Raw genomic sequence first — 10,848 nt, forward strand, 5'->3', positions numbered from 1 at the left:
CCACTCTTCTTGCCCTGCATTCCTCACACAATCTTTATGCTGTTACACAGGTGTGCATCTCTTCACTCCACAGTTTCCACTCATATCCCAGAATACCATGCTCGGAGTGTCTTAGGAGTCTTATCTGTGGGCTCCTCTTGCCTGTTCAGCCTTTCCTTCTGTGCTACCTGACTACATCATAGTGGATTGGTTTTATTTTGTCCCCAAATCTGAGATGAACCCGAAGTTTACTCAGATTTAGGTTCCATTCGATCTGTGGGCTACTGCTGACCCTTGGATCCAAGTTACTTAGGTTGGCTTGGGTTAAGAGCATCATGTCCATTGCACAGTGTTGCTTCCCATTCACTGATGGCAGTCAGCCTTTGGGGCTCTTGGCAGCCTCTCCTGCACGGCCCTATATTTTAAGACTTAGTAGAGTAGCTAATCACCAAGTTCAGTTTTAAATGATTTTCATGCTTCCTGGTTTATCATCTAGATGCCTTAAAAAACAAAACAAAACAAAAACAAAAACAAAAACAAAAAAACTTAATGGAGAATGTGAGCATTTAGTGTATTCACAGCCAATCATGGCTGTGGATTCTGTAGTATTTCTTTCCATCCTGTTTCTGTAGTTTATAAAGTAGCTACTGCCATGATATGTGTTCTGAAGTATTTCTTCCTGGTTCTGTGATGGGATTATATAGTAGCTATTACATTTTCTGAAATTTGTTGCAACAAAATTGCTTTGCAAGCGTCTCTATCCTGAGTTTTAGAGTTGCTTTGTCAGTGACTTTTTATATCCTGCAGCAGTAGCTGGTGCTGTGAGCACATGCTACTCCCTGAGGCATGCTGGGAGACTTACTTCCTCTAGGGAGGCCTCACATTGTAAACATCCTCCAGCAATCTTTTAAAGAGTACTAGCAGCTAGGGAGCAAGTATTCAACACACAGCCTGTGGGTGAGTGCCATGTTAAACGATCATGTCCATTTGCATTCTTCAGGATTTGTCATCGTTAACAAGTACTATTGACATTTGACATTAAGTTTTGTGACAGTCTTGAATATAAATTACTCTGTAGACTAGAAATCTGACCAATTTTTAAAATTAGTTTGGAGTTGAACTCAGGTATCAGTCATGATCACATTAGCGTAGTTGCTCTAGTGTCCTTGTTTTTGTTAAGGCTCCATGAAGTGTGATTGATTCTATATCAGTTAGGAAAGACGGGACTTTTAACATAAAATGTAATATTAAACTTGGGGAAATTAGTTCTCTTTCCCTGCTATAGCTTGATTTGAAAAGCATATATTTTCTTTTTCTTTCTTTTTTTTTAAATAGATTTGAGGATAGTAGTATCAGTGGGATTCTGTTTTATACCTTTTTAAATTTAAAATGAATTAGTTGTGTATAGTGTAAGCAAACTATGATTGCTGCTAATCTTGTCAGCTTGGTTGGAAAGAGCTAGTGTATCTATGAGGACATTGTGAGATATAAAAGCTTTGACTTGACTAAGGGTTAATGTATTTTTGAGTCAAACTTTAGACTTTGGAAAGTTGTGGAGTACAGAAGGTGCAGCTTGGCTGGGGCTCGGGCTGCTTGGGATGCCCCTTTGAGGGGTGGCCTCTGCCCTCCTCTTCACCTTCTCCTGGCTGACATGGGAGAATGGTTTTCCCCTACCATGCTCTTTCCCATGGTGAGCACCACACTCCAGAAATGTGGGGCCTGCCAGTGAACCTGAAACTGGAAGTGAAGGAAATCCTCCTCAGAGATAGTCTTCAGGTATTTTGTCACAGCAATAGAATACTAACTTGGAAATCATTACGGCTACAATAAGTTTTGTTTTTCAATTATATGTGAAATGATGTGAAAAGAAACAGCTTGGGTAGACCAGTATGGGATTATTTAATATGGAATTTTTGATTATTTCAGTAAATTTGAAGGAATATTTTTGTTGTTATAGATAAGATTGATATGCTCAGGGGAAGTTTCCTTTAAAATGCTGATATACTTAGGGATGACACATAACTAATGTACTGGCCTCCTATAGGCCTGTCACAGGCTGTTTCAGCAATAGTGTAAGGCTTGCGTGTTTATTCCAGGTGGCCTGAGCTACCCACGCTTCCCGCAGGGTTCCTTGCTATACAGCAGTGGTCTTTATTTTGTACACCCTAGGTATTTTATGGAACTTTGTAATGGATATCTAAAGATGGCTATGCACTCATTTATGATTTTGTATGTGCCCCCTTTTGCAGGCAAAGGGGGGAGGTTATGAAAGTGAAGATGCCTATCAAAATGCAGAACTCGTTTTTCTGGATATTCATAATATCCATGTTATGAGAGAATCATTACGGAAGCTTAAGGAGATTGTGTACCCCAACATTGAAGAAACTCACTGGCTGTCTAACTTAGAATCTACACACTGGCTGGAACACATTAAGGTGTGTATTTACTACTTTCTCAGTCTGCATCCCTTCGTCTACCTTAGCTCCTGTAACTGAGAGCTTACTCCTGCTGTGTAGTGGAGCCAATGGCAGTGTGCACACTCAGGTCTGAAGTAGCTGCATCTTATGCTATGCGTGCGTTTCTGCTGCTTGTCTTCCTTTTTCCCATCCATCTGCATTCTAGCCATCCTCCAGATGATAGTGCGCCTTTCACTTCTGACCATCTTCCCATGTCGTATCCAATTCCAGTCTCCTGTGTCCTCAATCCCAACCTCATTTAATATGCTGTTTTTCATTTATTTTCCTGTTTTTGAGACAAGTTCCAGGCAGTCCTCAGCCTTAGACTCTTGGGATTATAGGCATGAGCCTTAGCACCTGCCTCCTTTTTACGACTGATGCTTCTTTCCATGTGACTGACATAGTTCTCAATCTATACAGGTTGTATATCTAACAAAACTGCATTAGTTTCTTCTCTTAAGAAGTGTTTACATTTATTTTAAAACTTGTTTCCAGCTCATTCTTGCAGGGGCTCTTAGGATTGCTGACAAGGTTGAGTCTGGGAAGACGTCCGTGGTGGTGCACTGCAGTGACGGGTGGGATCGCACAGCTCAGCTCACTTCCCTGGCCATGCTCATGTTGGATGGGTACTACCGAACCATACGAGGATTTGAAGTCCTTGTGGAGAAAGAATGGCTGAGTTTTGGACACAGATTCCAACTCGTGAGTAAAGAACCTTCATTTTACTGGGGTCGGTCGTTGTGTTCACGTGGGCATGTACATTCGTGTGCAGCTCAGAGTTGGCCAGTTGCTTCCTCGGTTACTTTCTACTTTACTTTTATGTAGAGACATGGTCCCTCACTGACCCTGGAGGTCACACAGATTTGGGGTAGGCTCCATTTCAGTCTCTGCATGCTGGCATTATAGGCATGCGCATTATGCCTAACTGTTACTTAGGTGTTCAGACCAAACTCAGGTCTGACGTTCTTGTGGCAAATACTTTTCTCACTGAGCCATCCTGAGCCTTCATTTTTAATGTTCCACATGCATCTTGTGCAAGGTATAAATTTGGCCATTTAATGTGCAAGTGAAGTCATAAAAGTACTATATTTGGTAAAGTGTTAGTATTCTTAATGCAGTCTGAACCCAGAGTAGGGCATTCGTTGGGTGTCTGACCTTGTCTCTTCTGTGATCACTGCCTAGAAGTTCAACTAGCTTTCCCTTTAGGCTTGTATGAAAAATGAGTGGTTCAGATACTAATTCAGTTATATAAAGTAGTATTAACAATATACTACACCAAGGTCTGAAGTAATTTGGAACTAAAATAATAGTGTAAAAAAAAATCTGGGGTCAGAAAAATTTTCCTTTCCAATGTAGGTAGTATTTTTAGTAGCCTTTTTGGAGAATTAAGGATGCTGAGATCTGTCAAAACTTAGTAGATAATAATGGTTTCTTAGAGGTTGTAGAATCCAGAAAAAAAAATATGTTTTTGTCCTTTGTTCCACAAAAGTTAAACAGAGCCTCCTGATGTCTTGCCTTGTCACATTGTATCAGGGGCATAGTCAAATGGATAAGGCAGATGACACATTGTATCAGTGACACATTGTATCAGGGGTATAGTATAGGCAAGTGGATAAGGCAGATGGTTACTAAAACTCTGATCTTCATATGATAGCAACAAATACTGCCCATAGTATTTCACTTTAAGGAAAAATGGTACATTTTGGAAAAAACATCAAATCTTCAAGTCTTATGATCCATACTTTAAAATGTTTTGTTTCTTCCCAATGCACAGGATAGTAGCAAACGAAACGTGTATCTTCTCTGTTTTGTCACATTAAAATGTTTACTTAGGAACATTAATTTTTCCTGCTTTGCTAATGGTACTTGTGTAAGAAAACTGAGCATTCTTCCTTCAGTAGTGAGCATCTAGCAGGGCAGCAGAGTTTGCCGTGGCTGATCCCCACTGCTTAGCTTGACACAACAGCACACTGGGAAATGTGAACCAGAGTAGCATCATAGGATTATGACAGTATCGTTTTATATTGAAGCCTGCCCCAGAAGTTGCATACCCCAACTTTTTGAATGAATTCCTGCTTTGGGATTTTCAGTTGCATGGGTGTGAAGACGTACTTCTGAAAGCTCTTGAGATTTGTGCTGTATAGTTATATAAAAAGGTCACCTCCCCAGGTGACTGTCCATAAAAATGTCTTACCACAGAGAAGTTAAATCTTTAAGTCAGAAATCTGGACTCTTAAGGATTTTCTCTACTTTGTTTTATAGTCTGGGTTTCATTTACTAGTCATCTTGAAGTTTTCATGTGTGAAAATGTTAATAAATTTCTGCTTGGTAGAGTTGTTTTCTACTTTGTAACACTTTCAAAAGATGTTTTGAAGGAATTAAAAATACTGACCAAATTATACTTTCAGCAAATAGGAAACCTACTAAGTACAATATCCTCCGTGTGACATTTCATTGTCTTTGCTTCAGAGAGTTGGCCATGGAGATAAGAACCATGCTGATGCAGACAGGTCACCTGTTTTCCTTCAGTTTATTGACTGTGTCTGGCAAATGACAAGACAGGTAAGACGTGTCATCTGCTAACACCCTGCCCATACACCTCAAGCTTAGAGTGGTCCTGATTGACTTATGATTCTTGGGTAGAATCCCAGAGATAATAGCTGTTGTTATTATTCAGTATTAAAACTTGTTTTTTAGGGTAATATTAACAAACATTAATTCATAAACACTTGGATTCTAGTAGCATCTTGGCTCAGGGCATTGATAAAAATGAAAAAGATTCCTCCTTTGAAATAAAGTCCTTTGCTCATTGAGAGTTCTGTATTTCTTGGCTAAGGAAGATAAACAAGCTACATCAAATTCCAGCCAAAAGTAAACATTATTTTGAGCCATTTTATGTCTTAAAGGAAGAAGTGTTGGGGCAGAACATGTAAAGCAGGACTTAGCCCCTGTCAATCATGGAGCTATTAGAAGCCCTGTAACAGCCTTGTAGGCAGCAGGTTTATTTGAAATAGTTGTATAAATGACTCAAGTCTAGAAAGGTTCATGATAGGACACAGAATTGCAGGGTCTTGAGAATGGCTTAGCAGGAGTAGAGATTTTGTCACTGGAGATAGCCAGTAAGACAAATAAGATATGGCCCAGCTGTCTGGATTGGTAGACTCTAACCCCTAACTAGGTCACCTGAGAGTTGGGATTGATTAGGGTGCTGTTTGGGTAGGATAGGGACATGATTTTTAGAAATGTGATATTCTAAATCAGGAAAGGGGCAAACAAAGTTGAAAGCTCATCAGTATGTTAATGACCTATGTAAAGAAGGACTAGCAATAAACTACATGTCCCTGTAAGATTTTAGCAATAAACTACGTGTCCCTGTAAGATTTTAGCAATAAACTACGGGTCCCTGTAAGATTTTAGCAATAAACTACGTGTCCCCATAGATTTCAGTTAGGTTGACAGAGACTTTCTAAAATACCAAGGCAGTATTTTCCAGGTCATTGTGGAATGTTTTACAAGTTCATAAGTCATAGATTTATTTACAAATAAGTTCCTGAATGGTTTTGTGATATTAATAGGATTGGGTTCAATTAAACCTTTTACTACCTTCTGTGCAGTCTTTAATTCCTTTGATAGCCCTCCAAAAATGGCTTGTATAAAATTAAGATACCCACTGAGGGTGAATTCTGAGTTGGACTAATGCTTCCAGTTGTGAATTATAATAACCTGTTCTTCCACAAGACAAGTAGTTGACTTATAAGTTATCTGCACAGCTGTGTAGCTGATACTTCTTTGTACATACTGATGACATTTGCTGGGCACACTTGGTAGTTTTAATTCTTAGACATGTTGAAAACTAAAAGAAAAGAATACAAGAACTGTTCTATGTCAGAAATCAGTGGCTGGCAATTAGAAGGTCAAAGCAGAGCAAACACAAAACTATTCAGTACTTGCTGCATGGGAGAGACTCTACCTTGGAAAGGATAGCTTAGGTAATTTTAAATGTCTAAATACTATCATGAAAGATCTACTCATGACAGATAAATGCGTGAAAAATGTCTCAAGTTTGTGGTGCTCCATTTGCAGTTCCCTACCGCGTTTGAATTCAATGAGTATTTTCTCATTACCATCCTGGACCACCTGTACAGCTGTTTATTTGGGACATTCCTCTGTAACAGCGAACAGCAGAGGGGGAAGGAGGTAAAGTATGATCTCTGCTCTCACTTGGCATGTATTTGGTTATATATTATGTCACCAGATATATTAGGATTACTTCAACCCATAAATTGGGGATAAGGGATCACACTTATAATCTCAGATATTCCAGAGGCTAAGGTTAAAGGATCACAAGTCTGAAGCCAGACCTTTAAACACATATACTTTCAAAATAAATGTGAAGATGCTGGAGCAATACAGGGTCAGTGCTGGAGTGCTTGCCTAGCTCTTCAAAACACTGGGTTCGATCCTGCTACAGCAAAACAAAAGAACCACTCTCTGTAGAGGTATCACTTTTAGTGTATTGGTAGAGCCCTCGTGTACATCAACGTTCATTCTGAAAGCTTTGTCAGAAAGTAGGTTATTATGGAACAGTACTTAACACTGAAAAGCCCTGCTGCCAGGTTCAGGTGTTAGACTCACTGACACGTAAGCTCATTTCTGTTTCTGAAAAACAGGGAGATAGTGTTTACCGTTGTGAAAATTAAGTTCTTCCTAGACTGTACCTTGCAGGTGTTATATTTTATACTGAATATATTTCCATTTATGGTAGGCTTTCAGTATGTTGTGGATTATTAGTCACAAATACCACAGCAGTATTCTAATTACTGCCAGTCTTTTGAGAAACTACCCTTAAGTCTTAAATCATAAAATTTAAATACAAAATCCTCTTTTAAAGTGACAATCTAATGATATAACTAACCCCAGAATTGCGGGCCATCACCATTTAATTTAGAGCAGTTTCCATCACACACCTGCTAGTCCATGTTCTCCCAGGTTTGGGCAGGTACTGACCAGTTTCTCTATGGATGGCCACCTGTGAACACTTCATATAAATGGGATCTTTCATCTAACCTTAGAACAGTTCATTTCCAACGTTTATGTCATACCACACACTTCCTCTTCATGGTCGAATAACCTTCCATTGTGTATATCCCATCAGCTGGTGGTCTTTCGGGTTGTTCTTTATTTTGGCTGTTATGAATTGATTTAATCATATGGGGCAGTTTTATTTTTTGTCTATGGACAAGCGTGTGATACCTGTGTTTGAGAAGACCAGAAGAAGGTGCCTTGGGGCCAGTGTTTTTGGATCTACTCATGAGGATGAACTCTGATCCTATCTCCAGCATCCTCTAATTTTTAATGATCACACAATCCTACACAAGTTTCACCTGAGGTTTAAGCGGCTGATGCGGTAGGAGATCTTTACCAATTTTTCCCTCTTGCAGAATCTTCCTAAGAAGACAGTGTCACTGTGGTCCTATATAAACAGCCAGCTGGAAGACTTTACTAATCCTCTTTATGGAAGCTACTCCAATCATGTCCTTTACCCAGTAGCCAGCATGCGCCACTTAGAGCTCTGGGTGGGATATTATATAAGGTGGAACCCCCGGATGAAACCTCAGGTACATATCTGCATTATACACTATGACCCTACTAGGTTTGTCACACCCAGAACTTCCCACTCTGTCCCTTAGTTACGAAACTTTCCCAACTGCACACATGGCTCTGTGTGGTCTTTAGGTATACAGAAGAAAATGACTATAAAAGTCTAAGGACTGCAGGTCCTGCAGTTTTAAGTAAATGATATTTATAAAGTAGCATCTTCTAGGGACATCTGAAGCCATTGAACAATCAGGTGACAGCAAAACACGAATTTGATTCCGCTAAGGAGCTAAAGGTGGGGCTGTCCAACTGCTTAAACAGCTAATGCCACAAAGCTCGAGGAATGGTTAAGATCTCCTTTGTCTGGATTTCTGTTGCAGTGATTTCGTTTGCTCTTGCAGGAACCTATCCACAGCAGATACAAAGAACTTCTTGCCAAAAGAGCAGAGCTTCAAAGAAAAGTAGAGGAACTTCAGAGAGAAATTTCCAACCGCTCAACCTCCTCTTCAGAGAGAGCCAGCTCTCCTGCACAGTGTGTGACTCCTGTCCAAACTGTTGTATGAAAGGACTAGGTCAGGGGCATCATTGCCAGGAACTTGACATTCCAGCACCTTATGGGTAGAAAGCCTTCCGTGTTTAAAACCCATCTATTGGAGAATCCTTCAGATGCTGTATTTATTTCAAATCTCTCTTAGATGAGTTTAGAAACATAGCAGTGCAAGTGACAATGAAGATGATCTCATTCATAAGTAAAGTATGACACTAATCTTAAGTCACCCAAAGAATACTAAAGTACTGCAGTCCTGTATTCACACTGGGAGCAAGTTTTCCATTTAAAAATGTCTTAAAAACCTGAGCACCTGGTAAGATCTCTAGGGGGAAGCAAGGGCACCTGCTGTTGCACCTGAGAGCGTACATATTGAGACTTGTGTCAGATCCAAATGCTCCTTTCTCAGTTTCCCCAATTTTTGTGATATTTAATATAGTAAAAAGCATTGTCTTGAGATTATTATGGCATAGTAGTAGTTAAAAATTGCTGCTGACATTGTAATTAGCATATTTTCAACAGCAATTAGGAAACAATGCCTTATATATGTGCTTTGGGGGGTTGAAGGGACAAAGTAGTAGCTGTCATCTAGGAGCTCAAAAAATATTCCATAACCCTCAGCCTAATTTCTGTATACTGATCACAGACATCACAGAAGATATCTTAAAACCTTACTGTTATTCCACTTTGTCTTAATGCTATTTGGCAAGTTTTAAGACAGTATTTTAAAAACTTCCAAGTCTGACCTTATGTGCTGTTTAAATCTCACATGGACACTTTACCAAAGAACACTCTGCACGTGAGTTACTCTCAGTGCCAGCAGGTAAAACCTTGCCTCTCTGCTCTCCCGAGTCCGGTGCTGGTGTGAACGTTGACTCCTGGTGTCTGTTTTACTCTGTAAGAGCCATATGTAATGTACTGTAACAAACAAGCTCCTTACCACTGAGTCTTTTAATTAAATGACTTCAAACTTTGTCCTTGTCCACAGTCATCTACAGTATCCTCCCCACCCCCAAAATGTTAACCTGGAAGTACCCAGTTTGAGCCCACCTGTCTTTGACACCTAAAATCAAACTGTAAAAACCATTGTTCTGTAACTCATTGTTTGAACTGTAGTCCTGTTGTTGACTTTGGAATTAGTATATCACATGTATATGCATGCACACAGTTCTCCTCGTCCATACACTTTTTAAATTTATTATTATTGCTTATATATTTTACCTGGATATTGAGCTCAGAGCCTCACACTTGCCAGGCAAATGCTGTATTATTGAATATACTCCAGCATACCCAGTATTTACAAAAATTGGTACCAAATAATTTGTTTGGTGTATACCTAGCTATAAAAATGTTTTTGAGGAGGTATTTATGTTCCCAGCATTCAAGTAAGGTTTGTGTAATAGTTCACTTTCCTTGTTACCGTCTTGGTATGACATAAAAGGGATGCTGATCATACAGTCACTCAGAAGGCAGAGAAATACATCCCTCCAAAACCTTCAAATGTTTTCTGTGACCTCCAAGAAATCATCAGTGTGGAATGTGCACACTAAAAGTGCTTATGTGGAATTCAACTGCATTCCTGGTATATTCACACACACACACACGCCAGCATGAAATCAGTGAAAGCACTCCTTTCTTAGGAAGCATGGGATCCACGCTGGCATCTTGTACAAAATACAAGGGAGCTCTGCTGAGAGTGAGTGAACAAGAAACTGAAGCAGAATCAAAACCCAAAGCCTACAGTTGGAATCCAGCTGGACATAGGTATGATTTAGTATCCTCCAATTACTATTCTCATTAGGAGTTGGAGCCATTGTCATTCAGATGACAGTTAGACAGTTTAATGTCCTGAAATCCAAACAAAGAGTTAACAGAAGTGTAACAGTTGGAAGTGGTGGTTGAGCCATGTCACCAGAGCAGTTTCTTACCTTCCTGGGGTCTATGGACTCACGGTTGTCAGTTCATTGTTCCCACAAACCTGCTCATCAGAAAATTGCACACACAAGTTTATATACAATTTCAGGAGACTCATGAATCTCAAAAATCTAAGTACACTTAAGTACTAACTAGAAAATTCACCAAGTGATCGGGCCTTCTGGTGCCCAAGTAGCACAAAGAATTCATGCTATTCAACTTAGTACATGGCTAGTATGTTCACCAGCCCGTGTAAACCATTCAGGAGCTCTGAGCTTAGATCTCTGTAAGCACAAGGATGACAAGCATGCATCAGATATTCCTGTTCCTCAATCAGGATACTAATATGCACTT

The 10,848-nt window shown here is 39.7% G+C and overlaps 1 protein-coding gene across 4 annotated transcripts in view; it reads left to right on the top strand.

The window, feature by feature from the left end:
- The window catches only part of Mtmr2 (myotubularin related protein 2), a 60,583-nt gene that overhangs the window by 48,666 nt on the left and 1,069 nt on the right, over positions 1–10,848 (top strand). For 3 of the 4 annotated variants that reach the window (XM_021206010.2, XM_021206011.2, XM_029543654.1), the window contains 6 exons: positions 2,229–2,414; positions 2,931–3,137; positions 4,905–4,997; positions 6,519–6,632; positions 7,877–8,053; positions 8,435–8,839. In XM_021206010.2, the coding sequence (XP_021061669.1) occupies positions 2,229–2,414; positions 2,931–3,137; positions 4,905–4,997; positions 6,519–6,632; positions 7,877–8,053; positions 8,435–8,596 (939 nt within the window). In that variant the 3' untranslated portion in view covers positions 8,597–8,839. Of the gene's footprint in view, positions 1–2,228; positions 2,415–2,930; positions 3,138–4,904; positions 4,998–6,518; positions 6,633–7,876; positions 8,054–8,434; positions 10,345–10,848 lie in introns of those variants that run through there. The other variant, XR_003844662.1, reaches the window with a different exon arrangement.

The sequence above is a fragment of the Mus pahari genome, chromosome 10, assembly GCF_900095145.1.
Source record: "Mus pahari chromosome 10, PAHARI_EIJ_v1.1, whole genome shotgun sequence".
Lineage (NCBI taxonomy): Eukaryota > Metazoa > Chordata > Mammalia > Rodentia > Muridae > Mus > Mus pahari.